Source organism: Macaca nemestrina, chromosome 18 (genome assembly GCF_043159975.1).
Source record: "Macaca nemestrina isolate mMacNem1 chromosome 18, mMacNem.hap1, whole genome shotgun sequence".
Classification (NCBI taxonomy): Eukaryota; Metazoa; Chordata; class Mammalia; order Primates; family Cercopithecidae; genus Macaca; species Macaca nemestrina.
The window spans coordinates 11104924-11131972 of NC_092142.1; the positions used below are offsets into that span (position 1 = coordinate 11104924).

Consider the following 27049-nt stretch of genomic DNA (forward strand, 5'->3'; position numbering starts at 1 on the left):
GCTGTTTAATAGATGTTTCTGGGACCTGGTGCGGTGGCTCACGTCTGTAATCCCAGCACTTTGGGAGGCTAAGGCGGGGGGATCACGAGGTAAGGAGATCGAGACCATCCTGGCTAACACGGTGAAACCACGTCTCTACAAAAAACACAAAAAATTAGCCGGGCATGGTGGCGGGTGCCTGTAGTCCCAGCTACTCGGGAGGCTGAGGCAAGAGAATCGCTTGAACCCGGGAAGCAGAGGTTGCAGTGAGCTGAGATCGCACCACTGTACTCCAGCCTGGGCAACAGAGCGAGACTCTGCCTCAAAAATAAATAAATAAATAAATAAATAAATAAATAAATAAATAAATAAATGTTTCAATATTCTTAGTGTCTGGGGCCAGGTAGTTTGTCCATTCATTAATATTCCAGGTGCCAAACCTGTGAGCAATGACACTCCAGGAGCAATGAGCACTTGTGGCATCCAGATCTCGGTTTCTGAACTGTTGTCTGCTAAAAAGTAACCGAGGCTCCCTGAAGAAATGACTGCCGCAGGGAGAAGGCATGACTGAAATATCCTACCGTATCATAAAGCAAGAAAATGCTCAAAGAAGTTGGATTAGTGCCCAAAGAACATAAGAACTGTCTTGAAGGGGCTTCCCTGGCCACATTTGAGGGGAAAAAAAAGGACCAGAAACAATAATAATTTATTACAAAAGGCAACTAGAAAAAAAATCCAGGAATCCATAGTGAGTCTCCAAAAAAAAAAAAAGAAAAAAAGAGAGGGTATATAACTGATATTTATCTCATATATAATCTATAGTTTTTTATATATATGTCAATGCTGCTAAAATCACTAAGTGAAAGGCTGATAGAGAAGAAGATGGTCCCAGAGAGAACCTATTAATTACAAATGGAAGAAGGTAACATTCACTGGAGAAATGGGGTAGACACCACCTTTACCAAGCGATCAAGCTTCACATTACCAAAAACGACACAAATTGACATTATCCAAGTGTGTTCTGCAGGAAAAAAAATAAAAATAAATACTAACCTGAATCTAATTACGGGGCAAGAGGGAGGGAAGGATTAGACAAATCGAGAATATGGGGTATTCTATAAGACAACTGGTCTGGACCCGTCAAAATTATCATTGTGATGAGACTCCCCCTAAAAAAAGAAGGACTGATCTGAATTAAAGGAGACGGAAGAGAGGTAACTCCAGGCAGTGAGTGAATCCAGGAGGGGAGGGGGTCTAACTACTGAAATTGGAATATAAACTGTCTATTGGCTAATACTGCATTGGCTAGTACTGCATCGATATGAAATCTCTTGGGTACGAAAACGGCACTGAGGTCATGAAGAATGCCTTTGTTCTTAGGAGATGCAATGCCGAAATATTTATGATAGGAAATCTCTGAAGAGGAACAGACGTCAGTCTCAGTCTCTCGGCCCACGGTTCGCGCGTGCGCACAACCCCCTCTTTCCTAGACTTATTTAGCGCGGCCAGAGAATCAGATTGTGCCCACAAGGCGGAAATGCACGACAGCGGGTTCCGGTGACCACGAAGGCGGCAAAGGCGACAGAATGGAGGAGGTGCCTCACGGTGAGCTCGCGGAGGGGGCGTGGGTGGCGGGGCGAAAGTGTAGCGAGCTGCTCTAACTGTGGTCTTGTCTCTGCGCAGACTGTCCAGGGGCCGACAGCGCCCAGGCGGGCAGAGGGGCTTCATGTCAGGGATGCCCCAACCAGCGGCTGTGCGCTTCTGGAGCGGGGGCCACTCCAGACCCGGGTGAGAAAAGGGCAAGGCCTCAACAGGAAGTGAGAGGCCCAGGCCCGGAAAAGGCGGGGCGTGGGAGGGAGGGGGCGGGATCTGCAGAATGAGTGACAGAGGCGGGCTAGAAGGTATTGTATTCGGAGAGGGGTGGGGCCCAGAGGGGACGGGGCGTGGAAAGTGGGCAGGGTGAGGGCAGAGCTTGAAATGACAGACTGACAGGAATGAGACCTTTAGAAGGCGAGCGCTAAGGACGTGGCGCGGGTGGAGGGTGGAGACTGAACGGCGCGGAGTCGAAAGGGACATAATTAAGAGGGTCGGGGCCAGAGGTTTGAGTGACAGTAACCGACCGCGAAGAAAACGGGATAAACTTCGAAGTCCAGGAGTCTTCGGACTTACATCCTGGCTCTGCCAGCTGCTTTCTTGACACAATTTTCTTCCTTTTGAGGAGTGATTCTCCCATTCATTAAACAAATGTGTTGATCGCCTCGTAGGTATGGTGCTGTGCTGGGGACACAGGTGGGGATCAGGCGTGGTCACTGCCCTAGTGGAGTTTAGCTTAACGGGGAAACAAACACGTGAGCTAGGAACTAAACCACCACAGCTTTAAGTGCTGTGAAACAGATTCGAGGATGAGAGGACCCTGGGAGCCTGCTCAGAAGGACCTTAAAAAGCAGGAGGCAGGAGGACATTCTTTTTTTTTTCTTTTTTTCCCCTCCTTTTTTTTTAGACAGAGTCTTGCTGTGTAGCCCAGACTGGCGTGCAGTGGTGCTATCGTGGCTTACTTGCAACCTTCGTCTCTCAGGTTTAAGCGATTCTCCTGCCTCAGTCTCCCAAGTACCTGGGACTACAGGCGCCTGCCACCACTACCGGCTAATTTTTGTATTTTTAGTAGAAACAGTTTCACCATGTTGGCCAGGTTGGTCTCGAACTCCTGACCTCAGGTGATCCATCTGCCTCTGCCTCCCAAAGTGCTGGGATTCCAGGCATGAGCCACTGCACCTGGCCAAGGGGGAGAATCTTGGAGTTCAAAGAGAGACTTGGGTTTGATTCTTGGGTCCATGCAGTGTGACCTTCAGCAATAGTCCTAACTTCTCTGAGCTTCTGGTTCCTCATCAAAAATGGAGACAGGCGGGGTGCAGTGGCTCACGCCTGTAATCCCAGCACTTTGGGAGGCCGAGGCAGGTGGATCACTTGAGGTTAGGAATTTGAGACCAGCCTGGCCAACATGGTGAAGCCTGTCTCTACTAAAAATACAAACAGCCAGCGTGGTGGTGCATGCCCACTCTCGAGGCTGAGGTAGGAGGATCACTTGAACCCGGGAGGTGGAGGTTGCTGTGAGCTGAGATCGTGCCACTGCACTCCAGCCGGGGTGACAGAGTGAGACCCTGTCTCAAAGAAAAAAAAAAAATGAAGAGAAAAACAGATACCTCTGTCTATCCAATGGAGAGACCAAACTGAGTGTCTACCAGTGGAGATTTATTGGGCCATAGCTTGAGGGCATGCCCTGGAAAACACAAGTCACAGAAATGTCTGTGGCCTGTGCTCCCCGGAGAGGTTCCAGGGGGCTTGTGTTTACATGTTTCGTTAAAAGGGGGAAAAGCATGCAGGAAAAAGTACTTCAGGCCTTGAGGCAGGTGGTTACATTCTTAAGAGGTTTTAAGTAGTGCCCAGTATATCTACACTCTACAGAAAATAAACATTCAAAAGAGGGAGTAAAGGAAGAATTAATTAGGCAGAGGTCTCAGGGTAGGAGAGGAAGGACTGGTCTCATCCTCTCTTTGTTCGGCTTGTGGGAAGATAAGCTTGTAATGGACATTGTCGGTGTGGCATTTAACAGACATCAGTAACAGGGAAGGAGTTAGACTGAGGTTACAACCCTAAAGTTAGAGTTGACATGTCCTTGTTTATGGGAGGATATTCATCTTCAAAGGTTTGGGGGCCAGCAAAGAAGTTCCTTAGAAGCAACTTGTGAGGGCAGTCATCCCACGATGGAGATTCATGGGGCCTTTGGCCTTTTGCGGGGGTCTGGTTAATGTAGAATGCTTCGACGCAAGGTTGAGAAGTAACAGCTGTCTGTTGATGGGGAGGAGGACAGCAGTGTTGGGAGGTTTCCAGGCTTAACTTTTACTTGAGTTTGGCCAGTCATGAGACTTTTTATTTTCCTTTATACCGCATGTGTTGTTTTAAAGGTTTGAATAAGATAATTTCATTGATAGATACTTAGTGTGTGCCTGCTGTCTATCAGTTTCTCAGCCTCGGCACTGTTGACATTTGGGGCAGGTTCACTGTTGTGGAGGGCTGTCCTGTGCATCGTAGGACATTTAGCACAATCCCTGGCCTCTACCCATCAGATGCCAGCAGTACCTCTCCTGTGACAATGAAAAGTGTCTCCAGGCTAGGCGCGGTGGCTCACGCCTGTAATTCCAACACTTTGGAAGGCCCAGGTGGGTGGATCACTTGAGGTTGGAAGTTCGAGACTAGCCTGGCCAACAAAGAGAAACACTGTCTCTATTAAAAATACAAAAATTAGCTGGGCATGGTGGCAGGCACCTGTAATCCCAGCTACTTAGGAGGCTGAGGCAGGAGAATCACTTGAACTCAGGAGGCGGAGGTTGCAGTGAGCCGAGATCACGCCACTGCACTCCATCTTGGGTGACAGAGCGAGACTCTGTCTCAAAAAAAAAAAAACAAGAAAGAAAAGTGTCTCCAGACATTACCAAAGGTCCCTGGGGGATTTTGTCCCTAAGTTGGAGACCATTACTGTATGCAGAGTTCCCTTCTGGAGCTGGGAATACAGCACTGAAAGCTTCAGACAGTTCCTACCCTCATGGAGAGTATGTTCTAGTTGGGGGAGACAAACATGTAAACCAATAAATGAAATACCTTCAAGTGTGATTATAGCCTTATTTTCTTCCTAACACTTATTTCTACTGTTGACTAAGAGGTATTTCGGAGGATCCTTTTAAACAGCCCCAGGACTAGGACTAGGACTAGGACTTAGCTCTTTCTAGTTCACGGGAAGAGTGACATCTGAGGTTTGGTCAGGGACCTCATCCCCTGAACTTTGGCTTTCTTTGCAGCTATAGAGGAAATCAAAGAGAAAATGAAGACCGTAAAACACAAAATCTTGGTATTGTCTGGGAAAGGCGGTGTTGGGAAAAGCACATTCAGCGCCCATCTTGCCCATGGCCTAGCAGAGGATGAAAACACACAGGTGAGACCTCAGGAACCACTGGGAGATGCTCATTCTGTCTGAGGGTCGTGATGGCTACTATAACTGATTCCTAGGCCAGGCGCAGTGGTTCATGCCTGTAATCCCAGCACTTTGGGAGGCCAAGGCAGGCAGATCACTTGAAGCCAGGAGTTTGAGATCAGCCTGGCCAGCATGGCAAAACTTTGTCTCTACTAAAAATACAAAATATTATATGGGCATGGTAGCGCAGGCTTGTAATCCCAGCTGTTTGGGAGGATGAGCCATGAGAATCACTTAAGCCCGAGAGGCAGAGGTTGCAGTGAGTCAAGATTGCGCCAGTGTACTCCAGCCTGGGTGACAGAATGAGACTGTCAAAGAAAAAACAAAAAGCAAAAAAACAGATTTCCTTAGACTAAGTTGAATTGGCCTCTTTGGAATCTCAATCCTGCAGAGAACAAAGAAATACCCAGTAGTCAAATGAAGCATTTTATTGGATTCCCTAGCCAAGAAAATGGCTAGCAGATGTACATCTCTCCTTGCATGTGGATCGTTTATTACATGACGTTCACATTTCTTTTTCCTCTTTATTAACCCCTTTTTGCTTTTCTCTAAGCCAGGTACCTGCAAACTATAACCAGATGGCCAAATCCAGCCCATCTCCTGTCTTTATGGCCTGTGAACTAAGAATGTTCACATTTTTGAAATGTTTTTTATTTGTTTGAGACAGGCTCTCACTCTGTCGCCCAGGCTGAAGTGCAGTGCTATGATCAGGACTCACTGCGTCCTCTACCTCCTGGGTTCATCAAGCTGTCCTCCCACCTCAGCCTCCCAAGGAGCTGGGACTACAGGTGCTTGCCACCATGTCCGGCTAATTTTTGTGTTTTTTATAGAGATGAGATTTTGCCGTGTTGCCCAGGCTAGTCTTGAACTTCTGAACTCAAGGCATCCCTCTGCCTCGGCCTCCCAAAGTGCTGAGATTATAGGCATGAGCCACCGCGCCTGGCCTAAAATTGCAATTTTTAAATTAGTACCTAAGTACCTACATATGATCCTTGATTTTGCTTACAAAGCCTAATAATATATTTTCTATTGGCCCTTGTGGAAAATTTTTGCTGACCCTTACACAAGTTTATTCATTACCACCCAGGTATACAGACGAGCATGAAAACTCAAATTACCCAGTGCTGCCCTTGGGATCTCAGCTTTAATAAAAGGGGTTGTGGGTCGCTAAGAACATACACTTTGGAATCAGACAGCCCAAACTCAGGTCCCAGCTCCATCTACACCACTGCTGTGACCTTGAGTAAGTTACCAGGCTTACTCTTCCTCCATTTTCTCATCTATAAAATGGGACTCCGAGGACTGAGTGAGATGGCACATATAAAGCACTTAGCACGGGGCCTGACTGCTCAGTAAATGTCTGTGATGGCCACCATTTTTATTACTATATTTCACTAACTCAATATGAAGGGATGATGATTATACTGCCTTAGAGATGAGTTTGTAGCCTACCCAAAGCACGGTACTGGGCAGATTCAAAATACACTTGTTGGGCTGGGCATGGTGGCTCACACCTGTAATCTCAGCACTTTGGGAGGCTGAGGCAGGCGGATCACTTGAGGTCAGGAGTTAGAGACCAGCCTGGCCAACATGGTGAAACCCTGTCTCCACTAAAAAAATACAGAAATTAGCTGGGCGTGGTGGTACGCACCTGTAGTCTCAGCTACTCAGGAGGCTGAGGCACAAGAATCATTTGAACCCAGGAAGCAGAGGTTGCGGTGAGCCAAGATTGCCCCACTGCACTCCAGCCTGGGTGACAGACCAAGACTCTGTTTAAAAAAAAAAAAAGGTAGATACACACACCCCCCGCCATACCCATGCATATACTTATTGATTCATCATTCTGTTGCTTAGCAATCTCTTGCCATTTGAGGGTCAAATTTGTATTGGCCTAGTGGGCTGGCCAAGAAATCTGCTTTCTCAGATTGTCTGTATTGTTTAGAATAATCTTTGCTTTTCGAAGCTGTCAGGAATATTCCTAAACAGCTCACTGGAGATGGGCTTTCATCTTGCCACTTGCAAGTAACCACTTGTGAGTAGACAACTGTTTACATCATTCACTTTCATGTAATTATATTCTGAAGTCTTTGCTGCGTGCCTGTCTAGACTTTGCAATATATAGAAGGAAAGCACACCATTCAGTGTGGAAATATGGCTAGATCAGCTGTATTTCTTTATGCAGTGGTGGTTTAAAAAAAAAAAAAAGAAGTTAGCATTTAGGAAAGTGTGTTTTCCCCAGGCAGACCTACTCATGACAGTGACATCGCTATCTGCAAAGTGTCAACACATGGAAAATGCTGAATATGTCTTGATTAAAGTCAAGCAGCACAGATTTCTCCCTGCCCTAAATCCGGCAGGATGGTAAGACATGCCCTGACCCTTTTCTGCCTGCCATCTGGTGGTCTGGTGGAAGCTTGGCTCTAACTCTACGCAAGACCATTCCATGTTAGCGCTTGAGGCAGGCAGGGCCTTGGATCAAGAGGCAGCAGAATTAGAAAACACCCCTGACGGGTCACAGGCTGCCCATGGGGTGTGTAAGTTGTGGTGAAGGCAGAAGGCGCCTCTGTAGCATAAGCCTGAGCCATGAGACAGCCAAGAGTCACACAAGAGCCAGGCATGGTGGTGAACACCTGTAGTCCCAGCTACTCGGGAGACTGAGGTAGGAGGATCACTTGAGCCTGGGAAGTCAAGGCTGCAGTGAGCCATGGTTGCGCCACTGCACTCCAGCCTGGGCAACAGAGTGAGACCCTACCTCAGAAACAATGAATAAATAACAAGTCACCAACTTCCAAATTAAACTTTTTTTGTTGTTTGTTTTTTTTGAGATGGAATGTCATTCTGTTGCCCAGGCTGGAGTGTAATGGTACGATCTCAGCTCACTGCATCCTCTGCCTCCCAGGTTTAAACAATTGTTCTACCTCAGCCTCCTGAGTAGCTGGGAGTACAGGCGCATGCTATCACGCCCAGCTAATTTTTGTATTTTTAGTAGAGACAGGGTTTCACTATGTTTGCCAGGCTAGTCTCGAACTCCTGACATCAGGTGATCCGCCCGCCTCAGCCTCCCGAAGTGCTGAGATTACAGGCATGAGCCACCGCACCCGGCCACCATAAATTAAACATTTATGATCTTTGTGATCTGAAAGGCAAACTGTCATTACAAGGTCAGCACTAGGTGTTTCAGGACTCAGTGTGCAAGGCTGGGTCCTGGGACTGCAGAGCTGGGAGGGGCCTTGACCCCGGAGCACTCGTCTCGCAGGTCAGAAGCCCAGACAGCCAAGGCTTAGAGAGCAGAAGCAACTTGTGCAAGGACTAAAAGTTGGGACTAAATCCCTCTTCCCTTACCCTCCTCATCAGGGGAAGTTTGGGGTGCTGGATAAAGGAGACGCTTTGGATCCCAACAGCCCTGCAGCGTCTCCACCTTCTGCAGCAAACGCCGCCTCTTCCCATCAGCTGCAAACACGGGCCCAGAGGTCCTGCTGTGGAGGAACGCAGGCACATTGCTCTCAGCTTTGCTTCTCTGGCCTAACCTAAGCAGAATTAATTGGACAGATTTTGGGGTAGTAATAGGATCAGCAGGAAGTCTGAACAGACAGGACCCAGGACTGTGCTGGCCATCTGGGTAGCAGGAGCTTGTCAGCAGCCTCCTGGGCCTGCCACGGGAGTGAGTGCATTAGATGCTTCTCGCATCCTTACATCATTTCGCTCAAGATTCACTCCCCAAGGGAGTGAAATTCCTCTGAAGGGAATTGATTAAATTGTTCCCTGAAGGAAAGGCATGGAGACAGAGTCGCTAGAAACCTGAGAGTATCGAGGAAAGTCTCTATCACAGTCATGGTGATAGTGTCATCTCCCCATGGATCATTGACACATCAGTCCCAAGTATCAAGGTCCTGAGAGAGCAAGTCAGGTTTTCCGATGCTGTCACTCTGCGGTGCTCCTCGGATGGCCCCGTAGAGGGCGCCTGAGGCCAGCGCTGGTCTGTGGATGGCATTTTCCCATGCACCACGGGTTTGAGACAGCGCTGGGTGCTGAGGAAGTAGGAGGCTGGGTTTGTTGAGAGGATTCAAGAGGGAGGCAAGAAACTAATTCGGAGCAAGTTAAAAAGTGACCCGGAGGTGCAGCACTTTGGGTTTGAGTGATCGCATCTTTCAAGATGAATACTGGCCTTGTTCTCAGAAGGTTTCTGAAGGCCGTCTCAGACCTCCTGTGTCAGAGGGGAAGGCTTGGGGGGAACAGGTCGCCTGAAGCTGCACCCAAGTCACAAGCAAAGAACTTTTCCAGGTTTCCATCTTACTTTAAGTCTCTGTTTTGAAAGCTTAGCCTAAACCATCATTCACCTTCAGGATCAAAGGAAAACAGGGCTTGGTCAGGTTCAGCTAGAGGCTCCACTCTGGTCCTCCACAGCAGGCCCCGTGGTGTACTGGAAAGAGCCCCAGTTGGGGCCAAAAGACCTCAGTTTATGTCCCAGCTCTGTTCCCTGCTTATTGAACTGGTCCCCTCTGAACGTCAGTTTCCTCCTCTGTAAACCAGAGATAATGATACTTACCTTCTAGGTACATGGCCACCTCAGCCTCCCAAAGTGCTGGGATTACAGGCGTGAGCCACTGCGCCCAGTCCGCAATATTTTTTTAATACATTCATATTCTGCTTAAATAGGCTAGATTTGGCTTGCATCGGAGACTCCTGAACAAGAAAAGATGAGTTTGAGAAAAATATAAGATGCGGAAACCAAGACTTGGTGAGGGGGTGAGCAAAGGAGAGCTGTTGAGGGTGGCTCCAACATTGCTGTCTCTTGGCTATTCCATATAGTCTGTCACAGAAGCCAAAAAGGCGCTAGGCCCCTTTCCCTGTCACCTCCAGCCAGGGCTCAGCAAACGGTCTGAGCTCAAGCCTCCAAGTGACCTGACGGCCAGGTCTGTAAGATCACCCTTAAGGAGCTCAGCCAGGCTGAGGGGTAGGGGAATGGGGGCATCCGTGTTTATGAACCTTGAGATCAGCGTTAGGACTTTCTCTCAGAATCTGATGGCTCCAAGTTTGACCCAGTTTCTGTCTTCTCCCCTGTCCTCCTCTAACCCCACTCCCCTCCCAGTTGTGCGTATCTGGAGTGTGTGCATTCAGTTATGTAACTGCTTTGGTCTCTTCTTGTTCCCCAGATTGCTCTTCTAGACATCGATATATGTGGGCCATCGATTCCCAAGATAATGGGATTGGAAGGAGAACAGGTAATAGCCGGTTACAGAACTCAGGAAATTGTTCTCTTGAGGCAAACTCTGTAGCACTGAACTGTCAAACCTCAACAAAGAGGTGTGTGGAGCCCATAAATGTTTTTTTTGTTGTTATTGTTTTGTTTTGTTCTTTTTGAGACAGGGTCTCACTCTGTCACCCAGGCTGGAGTGTACAGTAGCACGATGTCAGCTCGCTGCAACCTCCACCTCATGGATTCAAGCGATTCTTGTGCTCAGCCTCCCGAGTAGCTGGGACTACAGGGGCGTGCCACCATGCCCAGCTAATTTTTGTATTTTTGGTAGAGACGGGGTTTCGCTCTGTTGGCCAGGCTGGGCTCCACCTCCTGACCTCTGATGACCGCCTGCCTCAGCCTCCCAAAGTGCTGGGATTACAGGCGTGAGCCACCGCATCTGGCCCGTAAATGTTTATGTGGACATGAGGAGCTCAGATACATGCTCAGTAGTCCATCTGTCTACTTTTAACAACAACTGTGAGTTTTGGGGAGGGCAGGATTACATATGAAGTCTGTCTACACCATTGGAGAAGCATTGGTTTCGATGCTTCCTCAGAGGGGAAGGGAAACAGCCAGCGAAATGCAGAAGTAAGACACGGAAATTTAGCTCTGACTGGGAACATTCGTCCAGGGCTTGGTAGGGGTCTGTACCCTAGAAGCACGGGAATATTTCTGCCCTTGTGGTCTGCCCTGGGGAACTGAGACTGCAGGGCGGGTGAGTGATGTGGGCTGGGGGCAGGGCCGTAGCAGTCTATGTAGTTGCTGGCCTCTTATTGCTAGCAAGAAGCTCTCCAAGAGAGGATTGGGGAATGCATGGAAGCTGGGGGTGCTGCATGGAAGGGCAGTGCATGGAAGCTGGGGGTGCTGGGATGACCCAAGAGTCTCAAGATTGGTTCTTTAATTAGTGTCAGAGATGCATTAATCCTGTTCTGGGGATGCAGTGGTGAACAAGGTCCATGAAGACCCCTGTCTGGGTGGGAGAAGGCAGATGCTAGATAATGTGAAACCAACCCAGAGTGAGGGGATAGACAGTACGGCAGGGTCAGAGGGGCTGAGGGGTGGTCAAAGGTGCCCTCACTGAGAAATGGCATTTGAGCAGAGGATGACGGGAGGGGAGAGCTGGGGGAAGAGCATTCTGGGCTAAGGGAGCAAGTGCATGGGCCTCTGACGCAAGGTGTCCTTGTGTCGTCAGTGGAGTGACCAGTGGGGCTGGAGGGTGGCCCGAGGCAGATGGGGCCAGGCCTTGCAGGCACTTCTAAGGCCTTGGGGTTTGCTTCCGAGGGAATAGGGAAGGAGAGCGATGTCACCCCTTGAGGCCTGGTCACATACCCCAATGGATTTTGTAGCACACGCCCCAGTGAGGGTATAAGCTACTGTCATCACACCTAAGTATTTCATAGAAACAGAAAATTTAAAGGAAAATAAAACAGAAGTTTCACCGTTTTCTTCTCCTGCACTATTGGATCATCCTGTTTACCCCTCTTTTAAGACAAGTGGACTTAGCAAATGAGTATAAATAGGAATGAATGGTTTTGTGGGGTTTATTTTATTTTATTTCTATTTATTTATTTTTTTGAGATGGAGTTTCGCTCTTGTTGCCCAGACTGGAGTGCAATGGCACAATCTCGGCTCACTGCAACCGCCACCTCCTGGGCTCAAGCAATTCTCCTGCCTTAGCCTCCTGAGTAGCTGGGATTACAGGCGTACGCCACCACGCCCAGCTATTTTTTGTATTTTTAGTAGAGACAGGGTTTCACCATGTTGACCAAGCTGATCTCGAACTCCTGACCTCAAGTGATCCTCCACCTCAGCCTCCCAAAGTGTTTGGATTACAGGCGTGAGCCACTGCTCCTGGCTGGGTTTCTTTTAATAGAACTTCAGAGTCAGTCACAGAGGACCACATGTTGTATGATTCCACTGACATGGAGTATACAGAGTAGGTCAGTCCACAGTGGGAGAAAGTAGATGAAGGGCCCTCTAAGGCTGGGAGGATGTGAGAGACACTGGAGGGGGGGTGGTGACAGCTGAGGGGTATAGGGATTCTTCTTAGCATCATGAAAATGTTCTAAAATTGTGGAGGCTGGGTACAGTGGCTCACACCTGCAATCTCAACACTTTGGGAGGCCAAGGCCGGCAGATCACTTGAGGTCAGGAGATTGAGACCAGCCTGGCCAACATGGTGAAACCCCGTCTACAAAAAATACAAAAAATAGCTGGGCATGGTGGTGGGCACCTGTGTTCTCAGCTACCTGGGAAGCTGAGGCAGGAGAATTGCTTGAACCCGGGAGGTGGAGGTTGCAGTGAGTCAAGATCACGCCTGTGCACTACAGCCGGGTCGACAGGGCAAGACTCCATCTCAAAAATAAAAATAAAAAAACTGCGGTGATGGCTGCACCTTGTGACTGTACAGAAAGCCACTCATTCAATGGGTGAGTCGTGTTGTCTGTGAATCATGTCTCAGTAAATCTGCTGAGAAAAGTAAGGCTTCATCATGAAAATTAAACTTTCATTTGCGCTTTGTGTGCTGTTGGACACCTGCTGGAGGGAAGAGGTCGGAATCTTGCCCCAGGGAGCTCCCCTTTGACCCCCAGCCCTTGCCCTTGGGGGCAGTGGCTGGAGCTGATTTGGGACAAGTTCTGAAGCAGCTGTTTGAGGAGAGCTCGTTCCCTTCACTCGTGTGCTTTTACAGAAGCCACCTCATTGCTCCACAGGTACCTGCATTTTCTCATCAGTCCCCAGCCGATTTGTATCACTCTTTTAAAATACCTTAGGCACAACATCATATTTGAACTTGAGTAACTTTGGTTCCCTATCTAGACACCCAAGTAGAGCTTCCAAATAACCCATCTTAGGGCACAAAGGGAGTTGAGTTGCATCTTTATTACCCACACCCCAGTTGTTCACCTCCTTTTAGGAATTTCGTGGTACCACATAAGACAACGAATTGTATTTCATAAAACCATCTTCTTTCTTTGTACAATTTGTGCATGAAATGTGACCAGGGTACATGATTTCTACTAACAAACATCGGTGCTCATGTTCACACAGGTTCACCAGAGTGGCTCAGGCTGGTCTCCAGTGGTGAGTTTTCACCTCTTTGTCCTATTTTCACAGTAGTGTGTGGTTGTGTGTACATAATGGGTTTGTGGTTTGTTGGTCCATGTGTATTTATTAGGGTGCTTTTCGAGGCACAGAGGATGTGATTAAATCCAGTGATTGGCAGGCTTTTTCTGTAAAGTGTAGGACGGTAAAGATTTTCAGCATGTGGGCCTACATTCCCTGCTGTTGTAGCACGAAAGTAGTAACATGTAACTTAACAACCAGGACTGTATTCCAGTAAAACTTTATTTAAAACACAGATGGTAGGCCAGATTTGGCCCTGGAGGCCATAGTTTGTAAATCTCTGGTTAAGAGAGTTAAGGAGGCAGGGTGCGGTGGCTCACATCTGTAATCCCAGCAATTTAGGGGGCCAAGCCAGGCAGATCACTTGAGGCCAGGAGTTCAAGACCAGCCTGGCCAACATGGTGAAATCCCATCTCTACTAAAGATACAAAAATTAGCCGAGCATGGTGGCACACGCCTGTAATCCCAGCTACTCGGGAGGCTGAGGCAGGAGAATTGCTTGAACCTGGGAGGCAGAGGCTGCAGTGAGCTGAGATCGCACCACGTACTCCAGCCTGGGCAACCGAGCAAGACTCCATCTCAAAAAAAAAAGAGAGAGTTAAGGAGATGCCATTTACTTATTTTAGCTGAGTTCCCTGTCATTGCAGCCCATGGACATACAGTGCCTCTTTCAAATCCCCCAACGTGGTACCCCCACTTTTTTTTGTCCCCAAAAATGATTTAGGATGCAAAGAGTAAATATGCTCATAGGTCATATCGTAGTTTTGTCCTGAAAATGTTTTTTTCAGTCAGAGCTCAGACAGAAGACCTGGGGGAGAACCTCACTGTGTGGTTTTGAGTAAAGCGTGTCTTGCCCTCACCCTGTTCCCTCTGCAGTACGTGGAAGACAACCTGGGGGTGATGTCAGTGGGCTTCCTGCTCAGCAGTCCTGATGATGCTGTTATCTGGAGGGGACCCAAGAAAAACGGTTTGCCACTCTGCCTTTGTTTTTCACATTCTTCCACGCGCACTGTGGCTCCTGGCCTCATCTGCTCCCTGTCCTGCCAGTCTCAGCCTGCTGGACTTCACACTTTATTATTTTTAAGCCTCCAGTGCCTCTTTCTTCACTGGTTGAAAAGAGCTAATAGAAATACCAGTTTCCGTTACATAATTGTAAATATCTGCTGTGCGTTTTTCTCTCCTTAAAAGCTGTAGAACCCTGGCCGGGTGTGGTGACTCACACCTGTAATCCCAGCACTTTGGGAGGCCGAGGCAGGCGAATCCCCTGAGGTCAGGAGTTCAAGACCAGCCTGGCCAACATGGTGAAACCCTGTCTCTACCAAAAACATAAAAAATTAGCCAAGCACGGTGGCACATACCTGTAATCCCAGCTACTCAAGAGGCTGAGGTAGGAGAACCCAGGAGGCAGAGGTTGCAATGAGCCGAGATCATGCCACTGCACTCCAGCCTGGGTGACAGAGCGAGACTCTGTCTCAAAAAAAAAAAAAAAGCTATAGAACCCTGAAATTATTTTTATCATGGTTTTATAGTGGCTTATTTGGGTCAGAGAGGTGAGATCAGCAGCAGGCTGATCTGGTACTGAGACTTAAGGTAATAATGTGAAAGTGTTACCAGGGCAAGCTTCAGCCTTAGCACTATTGATACTTTGAGCCAGATAAGTCTTTACTGGGGGAGGAGTAGACCGTGTTCTACATCATAGGGTGTTAAACAGTGGCCCTGGCCTCTACCCACAAGATGCCGGTACCACCCCCTACTCTATTTGTGACAACCCAAAATGTCTCCAGACATTGCAATTCACTCTCAGTTGAGAGCCACTGATTTACAGCATAGACCAAAGGCACAAAAAGATCAGATCATGCTTCTCCTTGAGCTGGGCACGGTGGCACGCACCTATAGTCCTAGCTACTTGGGAGGCTGAGGTGGGAGGATTGCCTGAGCCTGGGAGTTCAGAGCCAACCTGGGCAACAAAGCAAGAGCCCATCCTTTAAAAAAGAAGGGAGTTGTAAGTACAGAAAAGAAAGGAAATAAGCACCCCCTGCGGATTCCTCTTTCTAGGCATGATCAAGCAGTTCCTCCGAGATGTGGACTGGGGAGAGGTCGACTACCTCATCGTGGACACCCCACCCGGGACGTCGGACGAACACCTCTCGGTCGTCCAGTACCTGGCCGCCGCACGCATCGACGGAGCGGTGATCATCACCACTCCCCAGGTGAGCGAGCTCCCAGCTGGAGCTGGGTCCAAACCGTGCTCCACACTGCGAGGTTTCTTTCCTGCCCGGCTCTGATATCCTGGTCTCACCAAGGCTCTTCCCAGTGTGTGTTCCACAGCTGCATCCAATGCGCATCTGCAGAAACCTCTTGTTAAAAACTTCAGCCGGGCACAGTGGTTCACACGTGTAATCCCAGGACTTTGGGAGGCTGAGATGAGAGGATCACTTGAGTCCACGAGTTCGAGACCAGCCTGAACAACATAGCGAAACCCCATCTCTACAAAAAATAGTTTAAAATTAGCCAGGCATGGTGGCTTGCACCTGTAGTTCCAGCTACTTGGGAGGCTGAGGTAGGAGGATCATCTGAGCCTGGGGAAAGGAGGTTGCGGTGAGCCATGATCACGCCACTGTAGTCCAGCCAGCACAACCGAGTGAGGCCTTGTCTCAAAAGATAAAAATAAGAAAAACTTCATCTTTAGTCTAAACATTCGCAGCTGACAACCATTCAACGATTTGTTTTTTTTAGTCCATGGATTAAATAATAGTAGGTCAAGAATGCTTTTTGAACTTTCGTCGAGGAGACTGGGGAAACCACCAGTGCAGTTATAATTCATATTGTGCTGCCGGTCCCCGTCAGCCTTGCCATGTCCACGTCTCAGGCCCTCCAGTCTACAGTAGATTTTCCATTTACATCCCAGAATGATTTAGGAAACCTCTCCAGTTTTCAACAGAACCAGCCAGGTGCAGACAGGGATTTCGAGATAAGCCACTGGGTGCCTTTGCTCCTTCCTTGGTGACACCCAGCACCGCTCTGTAGCAGTCACCTGGTGGCTGTTCCCCAGGGCCCTTGGTGAGCCCGAGCTGAGGAGAGCGATAGGAAGTTTCCTCTCTGGAAGCCCCGCAGAGAGCGACTGCAGGCAGGACCATGATGCTATCCATCTCAGGGGCCTGAGAAACCAAGGGCTCTTCTCCACAGTTACGCTTGACTTCTCTTCGTGACGTTCTCCTCCACATCTAAGAAAGCCCAGCAAATGAGGTTTGATTTGATCTCACTGGCCAGAATCAATCAGGACGACCCATAGTCTCACCCTCATCCAGCACTCACTGAACTCTTCGTGCCAGGCACCAGGACAGTAAAAGGGCCTGGCCCTCCCTGGTGGCCCCTGTGGCTCCCTGAGGAAAACAGGTGCTGGACACACACATGAGGGTACAGCCATGGCCCAGCGGCCATGGGAAGGGTGTCTGGGTCAGAAAATGGTGACAGGATTCGTGTCCGCTCTGGCATCCTGCAGAGAGGGGACATGGGGGCGCACAGAGGAGGAGGATACCAGCTGGGTCCCTGGACGGGCGGGAGGATGGCCTGGTCTGGGTGATGGCAGTGGAGGGAAAGTGGATTTGTCCTTAGGAATGTTTTCTGTCGCATTTTTAAAAAGTAGTTGGTTCTGGGTACAGTGGCTCATGTCTGTAATCCCAGCACTTTGGGAGGCCAAGGCAGGCAGATCACTTGAGGTCAGGAGTTTAAGACCAGCTTGGCCAACATGGCAAAACCCTGTCTCTACCAAAAAATACAAAAATTAGCCAGGCGTGGTGGTGGGCACCTATAATCCCAGCTACTTGGAAGGCTGAGGCAGGAGAATTGCTTGAACCTGGGAGACAGAGGTTGCAGTAAGCCGAGATCGTGCCACTGCACTCCAGCCTGGGTCACAGAGCAAGACTCTGTCTCAAAAAAAAAGAAACAAAGAAATGAGAGACTGAGTCGCAGCCCATTGACTTTCTAGCTGAACGCCTCTTCCTCTGCATCCTGCCTTAGTGCCAAGAGCCAAACAGGCATCTCAGGAAAAGAACAGACCCAAAGCCGTGAGCCTTTCGGGCTCACGTGAGTGGTGAAGCCCCAGGTGCTAAGGAGTCACTACACCTGACAGTGACAAGCCACAGCAGGACTTGGGCACAGAGATCTGTGGTAACATTAACTGGGGAAAATAGGGAGCTACTGAGCAGTGTGTATACACAGTAATCACACTGTAAAAACTCAGAGTTTAGAAGGAAATGCAAAGTTATCCACATTGGGCAATATTCTCTATTTTCTTTTAGTCCATAAAGTTGTTTGCGTTTATAATTAGCTACAGCAGGGATCGGCAAACTTTTCTGTACAGGGCTAGATAATAAGTAGGCTTTGTGGACCCCACAGTCCCTGTCCCAGCCCCTCAGCTGTGCCACCGTGGCGTGAAGCAACCACAGATGGTGCCTGGAGGGACAGGCATGGCTGGTTCCAGAGGAACTTTATTTATAAAACCAGCCAGATTCAGGCCCCAGGCTGGGGTTTGCCAAGCTCTGGTCTAGAAAACAGTGTACACTCTGGCTGAATATAGTATAGTATAGAGACATGGAGCGTGTAGATGCGTTAAAAGGTCATTTTCAGATAGGCACGGTGGCTCATGCCTCTAACCCTAACACTTTGGGAGGCCAAGGTAGGAGGATCACTTCACACCAGGAGCTTAAGACCAATGTGGGCAACAACCATCTCTACAAAAAATTAAAAAGTTAACCAGGCCGAGTAGCACATGGCTATAGTCCCAGCTACTCAAGAGGCTGAGGCAGGAGGATTGCATGAGCCCAGGAGGTCGAGGCTGCAGTGAGTTATGATCGTGCCGCTGCACTCCAGCCTGGGCAACAGGGTGAGATCCTGTCTCTGAAAAAAAAAAAAAAGAGTCATTTTTTTTTAGATTGATTTCTTGCTATTTGGCTGTGTGGGAAGTAAATAGCACCTCAAATGAACAGGGCTTAGCACTAGTAGGCACTAAATAAATATGGATTTGGTAAAGGGCATGTGTTAGTTCATTTTCACACTGCTGTAAAGAACTGCCCGAGACTGGAGAGTTTATAAGGGAAAGAGGTTTAATTGATTCACAGTTCCGCATGGCTGGGAAGGCCCCGGGAAACTTACAATCATGGTGGAAGGCAGAGTAGGCACATGTTACACAGTGGCAGCAGTGAGAGAGACAGTGTGTAGGAGGAACTGTCAAACACTTATAGAACCATCAGATCTTGTGAAAACTCACTATCATGAGAACAGCATGGGGGAAACCGCCCCCATGATCCAATCACCTCCCACCAGGAACTGCCCTCAGCACATGGGAATGATGGGGATTGCAGTTGGAGCTGAGATTTGGATGGGGACAGGACACAGAGCCAAACCCCGTCAGGGCAGAAACCTCTAAGGCTTTACGATCGCAGATCCACTGCACTGCAGCCACCCCCTCGGCTGCACAGACATTCCCTTTCTCGCACTTTGCTGCTGGAATCACTGGTCTTTTCACCTTCATAGGAGGTGTCACTCCAGGATGTCCGGAAAGAAATCAACTTCTGCCGCAAGGTGAAGCTGCCCATCATCGGGGTGGTGGAGAACATGAGTGGCTTCATCTGTCCTAAATGCAAGGTGAGGGCGCGTGGGGCCGCCAGGCGAGCCCAACAAGGTCCTGCTCTCGTGGTTGAGGAAAGAGTCGAAAGGCTGCTCTGCAAACCGTTTCTGCTTTCCCCGTAATTTTGGGAAGTGGAATCACAATTAAAATCCCTTTCTGCTGACTGAAGGAAAGTTCTCTTGGTGTTAAGTGTTTCACATTCAAACTAAACCTTTTTTTTTTTTTTTTTTTTTTTTGTAAGTTTCTTTAAAATGTGGTCCATCCTTGTGATTCTACAAAAAAATGATGTTTCGTCTCCTTTGAATTTGCTTTGCAGAAAGAATCTCAGATATTCCCTCCCACGACCGGGGGTGCGGAGCTCATGTGCCAGGACCTGGAGGTACCTCTCCTCGGCAGAGTGCCCCTGGATCCACTCATAGGTGGGTGATCCCCATGTGGGGCAGGACCTCACTCCTCGGTCAACCCCACAGGCATGGTTCGGGCACAATGGGGGCAGCTATGGAGAGGGGCAATGGAAGGAGGAAGGTTAGTAGGGCGCTGGAGCCAGACCCACCCTCCAGCTGGCACCCCAAGAGGCCACCAGGAGAGAGGCCAAGACCCCTGCGGGCAGGTCGCGGGAGCAAGCAGGCCTCAGGCAGAGGGGTAAGGCCTGGAAGAACGGGGTAGAAGTTGGTGAGGGTGCTGGTGCCAGGGGACTGAGGAGGGTGCCTGATAGAGGGGCACCAGGGAATGGGCATGGCATCCAGGTTACAGAGAAGGGCAGCCTGAGGTGAAAAATCCCTCAGGAAGGAGCCCAGCCTCCTGCGCCCCGAGAAGCCAGCACCTCACAGATGAGGCCCCTTTGTCTCCAGCACTGGAACAGACAGGAACGCGGATCACTGGCCTGCTAGCAGGGGCCAAGTTCCCAGCAAATGCTCTTCTTCAGTGCCTGGGTCCCCCAGGATCCCAAGAGATGCCCACTCCCTGAGTGGCCCTGGGGCTGAAGGAGGGACGGGGTTCACATCTCCACCCACATGCCTGCAGAGCACCCACTCGCAGCGGGGCACTGGGCAGGGCCTACACTCGAAGCTGCTCCCCCAGCAGGCTGCTGTCCCCCAGGACCGCAGAGCCAGGCGGGCCTCCATCACTGTTACTGGGGCCCACAGTGGGGCTCCTGCCGGGGGTCCAGCACTAGCCTTTAGGTCTGAGGGGAGAACAGAGAGAGAAGGCTGGAGGGGAGGCCAGGGTCCAGGAGTGCCGGCTGCACCCACACCTCGGAACTTCTACTTCATTTGTCAGGGAACCAAGGCCAGTGAGAGGTGTCTGCGGGGATGGGAGCGAGGGGGATGGGAGCGAGGGGGATGGGAGCGCGGGGGATGGGAGCGAGGGGCTGGGCAAGGGGCAGGGCGGGTAAAGAATGCCCTGGCCAGGAGGGTGGAGTCCTAGTGCTTGGGGAGAGGGCAGGGAGAGCCTGGAGACTGGGAGCGGGAAGCCACAAAGCCACGTGGGGAGCCTTGGGGAAGGGCCTGGCTGCAGGGGAAGAATAGGAGCCTATGAGAAACAGCTAAGTGTCTGAGTGTCAGTGTCACGTACCTGGGAGCAGGAGGCTCGGGGGCAGCTGCCCTGGGATACAGGTTCAGGATGAGGCCCTGGGTTCTGGTGTTGGTATAGAAAGGAAGGGACACACACAATAGAGAAAGTGACGGCATCTGAGGGTCGAGTTGTCCCTGCTGCCATTACAAGCCACCTGGAGGAGGGTCCGTCCCTCAGAGACAGTGAGGACAGGTTGAGGGAGGCCAGGCCTTCTGGGGTGCTGTGGATGAGGGGCTTGGGGGCTTAGGTTGTCAGCAGGCTCTGGGGTCCGTCAGGAGAAGGTGGTTCGTGTCCGTGCAGTTGAGTGTTGAAGCCACAAGACGTGGACAGGATTGCCAAGCGGGAGCCGGGAGTACTATGTTAGGGGACAGCTGCCTTGAGGAAGTGGTGGGGGAGTGAGGTGCGAGGGCCACTCTGAAGATGGGAACAGCCCGGGAGAACGCCAGAGACCCTGTGTGCCCAGGAGACTGTGTCCCCAAATCCTTTTTCCCTTATTCCCACATCCCACAATACTTCTCTGGCATGTGATTTCCCCAACAAAATGCAGAAAAGTACAGCTGCTTTCTCAGCCTTCCCCAGCATTATAAAACACTCACCAGGCAGCTTTTGCAGTGGCCGGAAGTGGTGCTGAGAGCTGCCCTCTAAGGCCCCTGGAGGCAGTCGGGCTGCATGAATGGATGTGACTGGGGACGGGAGCTTGCAGCAGCCCAGGGCACATCCATTCCTGCTAGCCTGCGCCTCTGCCGCAGTTCAGCTCTGCTGAGATGGGATTGGTAGGCAGGACATTTGTCAGGGGAAACATCTGTGGGAGAAAATGACAGAGGAGAGGGTTAATCCACGATGAAGGAATGGGGGAAGGAACGTATCAGCCCGCAAGAGCATCTCAGCCCATAGGTGTATGTCAGCCCAAGAGAGCATCCCCGCCCTCAAGAGCATCTCAGCCCATGGGAGCATCCCAGCCCACAGGAGCATCCCAACCCAAAGGATCATCTCAGCCCACAGGAGTATCTCAACCCAAAGGAGAATCTCAACCCACTGGAGCATCTCAGCCCATAGGAGCATCTCAGCCTGCTGGAGCACCTCAGTGTACTTTACTTTTTAGCATCTCAGTCTGCTAGAGTGTGGCAGTCTGTTGGAGCGTCTCAGTCTGTTGGAGTGTGTCAGTCTTTTGGAGCATCTCAGTCTGCTGGAGCGTATCAGTCTGTTGGAGCATCTCAGTCTGCTGGAGCGTCTTGGCTGCTCTCAAGGAAAGCTGGGCACAGCCACCAGGGCATTTCTGAGCCCACTTACCCATCAGAGGGCCTGCATCTCCCAGAAATGTGCCTGCCCGAGTGCCATGCTCAGCTCAGTCACTAGCTAGGAGCAGCCTGGGGGCAGCATTGCCTCCACACAAACGTGGTGATGGATTTTGGAGCCTGGCAGCTGCTACCAGAGATCCAAGAGGTGTGTCCTTATGGCCATCACAATTGCCACATTTTCCAATATTTAACGAAGAGCTAGAAATCTATATCCTTACCCAAAGTCTCCTGATTACTAAATGATGGCAACTAACTCCATTAAATACACACACACGCACACCCCATGCTCTAGCCTGGGCAACACAGGAAGACACCCCGTCTCTAAAAAAAAAAAAAAAAAAAAAGATAGAACAATTCACCCAGCATGGTGGCATGTGCCTGTGGTCCCAGCTACCCAGGAGGCTGAGTTAGCAGGGTCACTTGAGCCCGGGGAGGTTGAGATTGCAGTGAGCCCTGATCACACCACTGCACTCCAGCCTGGGTAACAGAGCAAGACCGTGTCTCCAAAAAAAACAATGGCATGCTTGCTTGCTGACCCACCCAAATATGTCCATGGGCCCAGCCACAGGCCTGCCATTGCCATTGTCTGACAGATCAGGAAGTGACCTTGGGGCCCTCTATTGGATCCTGATGTGGCTTTTCTTCCAAAGAGCCACCAACCTCCATCTTCCCACCTCCCTCACACCGAGCCCTGGCATCGGCCCTGGTCTTTCCTTTCAGGGCCACTTGTCACAAAGAAGCAAAGTTCCAGGTGGTTCACAAGAGCTAATTTCAAAGCAGAGGACAGTGACAGCTGCGGGGCTCATTCTGAACTGAGAGCATTAAGTGCCTTCCAGTGGGCCTGGTCCTGTGTGTCAGATGGCACATTGCAGAACCTCACCTCGAGGGGAAACCACAGATAGCAAGGCCAGGGAGTGCCAGAAAGGAAGGGGTGGTTAACGCTGTCACACACCCAAGAGGGTGGAGCGTGAGGGCCAAGCGACAGACACGCATCTGGCAAGGTCACTGGGGACAGAGTGGGGGCAAAGCCACCTTCCTAGGAGCAGACAGGAGGACACGAGGACAGCACTTCAGTCCCCTCTAGGGACATGGTGGCAAAGTTGCAGATGCCAGCGCTCTGGTGCTGTGGGTCCTGGCCCCCGTGTGCTGAGAATCACAGGAAGGGCTGGCCTCAGATCCCTGCTTCGCCACCACTAGCTGTGGGACTTGGGCTAGTCATTTCCCCTCTCAGCCTCGATGGCCCCGTGTGTAAAATGCAGGTGACAGTGGTGCCTAGTGAGGGATCTGCCAGGGTGGAGAGAGGATGCCTGAGATCTCTTGGAACAGGGCTGTGCTCACACCAGCTGTTCTGATGATGATGCCCGTTCTCGGAGAGGTGGGAGCCCAGGGGGAAATGCAGTTAGGACGGGAAAACACTAGAGCATATTTGTGTGTTGGGGGCTGGGGAGCCCTCTGGGGAAGGGAGACCTGGGTGAAAATCAGGGACAGAAAGTACCCCCAGCATGACTATTCTGGGATCCCCAGCCTCCCAAGTCTGGCCCAGCGAACGTGCACTCAGGGGCCTCCCTAGTAAGTTCCAGAGGGTGTCCAGGTTCTTGGCGCCTGGAACAAAATACCGGACAAAATGCACAAAGCGAGGAAGGAATGAAAGGATTTATTGAAAATGAAAGTAAACTCCACAGTGTGGGAAGGGAATGGGCCTGAGAATAGGGGCTCAAAGGCCCCATTACAGAGTTTTTGGGTTTAAATATCCTCTACTTGGGGTACGTCCTATATAAACGAAGAGGATGAAGTAAAGTTACAGAGTCATTTATGGCATATGTCCTGTGGAGAGGACATTTCCTGTTATGGCTCAAGTGCGAATTGGCCTTATGTTCCCTGCCTCCAGACCCTATTTTCCTGCCTCACTGGGCCATCTGGGCTCCCCATCTCCCACCACCCTCTCCCCACAGGCTTCTTCCCCGACTTGGACTTCCCTGTCCCACACGGCAGCACAGTAGTGAAGTTGAGGAAATGGTAGGTGCAAGGTAGGAACTCCTCCTGGGGTTCACCTGAGGCTGGTGACTGGACATGGGCAGTGCAGTCACTTGGCCCTGTTTCTCCGGCAGCTCAGGGCCTGGAGAGTGGGGAGAGCAAGCTGATGGCAGGTCCACCCACAACCGGGGGCTAGCAGGGCAGACTGGGGGCGAGAACACCCCCAGTGACTCCAAGGCCCGTGTGCCCTGTCCTCCTGGCTCTGGGATAACATGGTCCTAGAGAAACCTGGGTGTGCATAGGAGGGGACTGGAACAGTGGCCACATGGCAGGGAAAGACTAGCAGACGGATAGACACCAGCACAGATGACCCAGAAGATAAAATTATACACAGACAAAGCAGTGGGCAGAATGTGTGTGTCATGTGCTCCCACTCGTATTTTAGGTATATGAGTGTGTGTATGTGTGTGTGCACACTTGTGAATGTGCACATTTATATGCGCATAATCTTTCTGGAAAGACACCTAGAACACTAGTAGCCCTCTTTGGACTTGGCCTTTCATGCCATATCCTTTTGTATTGTGTACTTTTTTTAATCATGTGCATTCATGATCCTTTTGCTCAAAAGCTAATCTCTTAAAATGCAGACTCCTGGGCCCACCTGGAAGCTGCTGAATCAGTTCTCTGTAGGGCCCTGGAACCTGCATTTTCTGTACGCCACCTGATGATTTAGCCGCGCTGAAATGCTGGCTGGGGACCCTGAAATGCTGGAAGGAAGGTCCCAGAGACCCCAGTGGCCTTTTCTACATTGTTCTTCATTACAAGTGAAGGGGACTCAAAATATTCCCATTGTCACCAGCACAGAAGGAGCCCCAGGATCTTGTGGCCACTCTGTTTTCCTCTTGGACTGAATTGTCTTCCATTTGTTTCTTTTAAGGTAAGAATTGTGACAAAGGCCAGTCCTTCTTCATTGATGCCCCAGATTCCCCAGCCACGTTAGCCTACAGAAGTATAATTCAGAGTAAGTATTTCCATGAGTACTAAATGCAGATGCCTGTGGGGCAGGAAGCAACATAAAGGAGCCAAGGGTATGGGGGGTGTGGAAGGACGGGTGGGTGGTGGGGTCTGCAATGACCACAGAGTGGCCTCCATAGCCCAGGAAGCCAGGAGTCCATGAGAAATCTCTCAATGTGTGAGAATAGTGAATTAATTCATAGTTTAAAAAACACAGTGAGGTTGAAATTTATGGCTTAGGAAATACATCCCAATAAAGCGATAAAGTAATTCATTTAAGAAAGTAACTGATAAAAACAAAACAACAGGCCAGGTGCAGTGGCTCCCACTGGGAATCCCAGCACTTTGGGTGGAGGAGGCAGGCAGATCACTTGAGGCTGGTCAGGAGTTCAAGACCAGCCTGGCTAACATGGAGAAACACTGTCTCTACTAAAAATATGAAAATTAGCCGGGTGTGGTGGCACTCGCCTGTAGTCCCAGCTACTCAGGAGGCTGAGGCAGGAGAATAGCTTGAACCTGGGAGGCAGAGGTTGCAGTGGGCCAAGATCGCGCCACTGCACTCCAGCCTGGGCAACAGAGTGAGACCGTGTCTTAAAAAAATAGAAATAAAAACTCTGGTTAGCCAGACCAAACCCACGTGCAGCCAGTGGCAGCCATCAGAGGCCCCAGAGTGAAGGCAGAGGTGTCAGTGTTTTTTAAAGCTGCGGTCTCCAAGTTTGTGGCTGGGTTTTACTTGCCTAGAAAAATGATGTTGAGGGTAAGGAAACAGCATTCCCAGAATCCTCCATCTATAGATGGGCCGAGGAAGGCCTCAGCCATTGGTTATGACTCTGATGGGCAGTGTGAGGTATTCCGGTCACTTTCAAAGACTCAGGGCATCACAGACAGGGCTTTTTATGGAACTTGCCAGAGGATTCCAGCCCTGTCAAGACACGGCCCTCCCCAGCACAGGACGGGGCTATCCAGGGGTGGACAATTCTTAGCACTCTATGCCTGTCGTCTTGTTTTCCAGGAATCCAAGAGTTTTGTGATCTCCGTCAGTCAGAAGAAGAGAACCTCATCAATTCCTGAAATGAGAGAATGTTCAGAACCAAGCAGTTACCAAGTGAGGTACTCCCTGGGCAGCATGTCCAGCCAGACCCGACCAGCTCCGGGACAGGGTGGGTCACAGCAAAAAGGAACCAGATGCTGGCGTGGTCCAAAGCCACTTTCGCAGAGACACTTTAATCATCGAGTATTTGTACACTTTTCCTTAGAACATATATAAAGGGCATTCTCTACAAATATGCCGTTTTAAGAATAAAACCCCCTCCTCAAACCTCTCCCCCGAGGCCTGTTTCACGTAAAAAACAAATGGGTTGTGGGACCATGGGATTCTGCTGTGTCGGAAGCTTAGTCGATTGTAGAAACTCCCATTTAAGCCATTTCTGCCTCTGAAGATAAGAAAGCCTAGAAAAGAACCAAAGGGGTGAGTGTGCGGCTTCACTGCAGAACACACAGGCATGTTTTCAAACAGCACAGTCCAAACGCTCCTCTTCAGACTGAGGAAAAATCTAAAAGCGACAGAGCTCACGCTGGGGTTTGTTCTAAAATCACTGCATGTGGCGCAGCTGGGTCAAATCAAAAAGCCCTTGAAGAGTCCTTGAATCACCCACTAAGACAGAATTTGGGGTCTGTGTATACACCCTGTGTAGTAATATGTGCACAGTATATCCAGTAATGTCCAGTGGCATGCAAACCAATATTCAGGCTTTTAAATTATAGAAAAAAAGAGAGACAGATGTAAACTCTACAGTCATCCTCACTGCCATGAGGTGCTTGCTCTCTTTGAGACACACAGGATCTGAGACCAGCTGGAAGAAGAGTAAATTCCTGTTTTCTCTCCACTCTGGGACATAAAAGTGGGTGGGTGGGAAACAAGAACAAATCCCCTTGTTCTTTCCCTCCCTTGTCTCTTTTCCCTCCCCACCCTTCCCTAGGACCACACATATGGTCAGATTTGCACATGTTCAGTGTGAGGAAGGTGTGACCTCACACCCCACCCCCCCCCCACAGCTCCTCACTCCAAGAGCTATGAGGCTGCAAAGCCCAGGGCAGGCCCATTGCCCAGTCTGCTTCTTGCCTGATCACGTACCAGGCCACCCCAGGGAACAGGGGAAGCCCACCCAAACCCTGGGCCCTGTGCCTCAAGAGCT

At 50.1% G+C, this 27049-nt stretch overlaps 2 protein-coding genes across 7 annotated transcripts in view; one reads left to right on the forward strand and one right to left on the reverse strand.

Annotated features, from left to right (window-relative positions):
* Positions 1–1458: 1458 nt before the first annotated feature.
* On the forward strand, positions 1459–26176 carry LOC105467778 (NUBP iron-sulfur cluster assembly factor 1, cytosolic). Of its 3 annotated transcripts, XM_011717484.3 has the most exons (11): positions 1459–1584; positions 1663–1767; positions 4833–4966; positions 10159–10227; positions 13293–13325; positions 14244–14334; positions 15423–15577; positions 18903–19013; positions 19313–19415; positions 24778–24861; positions 25867–26176. In XM_011717484.3, exons 1-11 carry the CDS (start codon positions 1566–1568, stop codon positions 25923–25925), a joined length of 963 nt encoding a protein of 320 aa, XP_011715786.1. In that variant the 5' UTR covers positions 1459–1565; the 3' UTR covers positions 25926–26176. The 3 variants fall into 3 exon arrangements, with proteins under 3 accessions (XP_011715786.1, XP_011715789.1, XP_011715788.1); XM_011717487.3 differs by lacking the exons at positions 1459–1584; positions 1663–1767 and adding an exon at positions 1942–2243; XM_011717486.3 differs by lacking the exons at positions 1459–1584; positions 1663–1767 and adding an exon at positions 3260–4196.
* LOC105467780 (trans-golgi network vesicle protein 23 homolog A) overlaps positions 23505–27049 on the reverse strand; it is a 53023-nt gene continuing 49478 nt past the window's right edge. For 2 of the 4 annotated variants that reach the window (XM_071084112.1, XM_011717488.2), the window contains one exon: positions 25733–26303. The gene's annotated coding sequence lies outside the window, so the exon portion shown is untranslated. Of the gene's footprint in view, positions 26304–27049 lie in introns of all 4 variants that reach the window. The other 2 variants (XM_011717489.3, XM_071084113.1) reach the window with 2 other exon arrangements.

Excerpts from the sequence above, each read along its gene's own strand:
- LOC105467778 (XM_011717484.3), top strand. Across the intron at positions 4,967-10,158 it reads CAGAGGATGAAAACACACAG|ATTGCTCTTCTAGACATCGA; the intron begins GTGAGACCTCAG and ends CTTGTTCCCCAG. Across the intron at positions 10,228-13,292 it reads TGGGATTGGAAGGAGAACAG|GTTCACCAGAGTGGCTCAGG; the intron begins GTAATAGCCGGT and ends ATGTTCACACAG.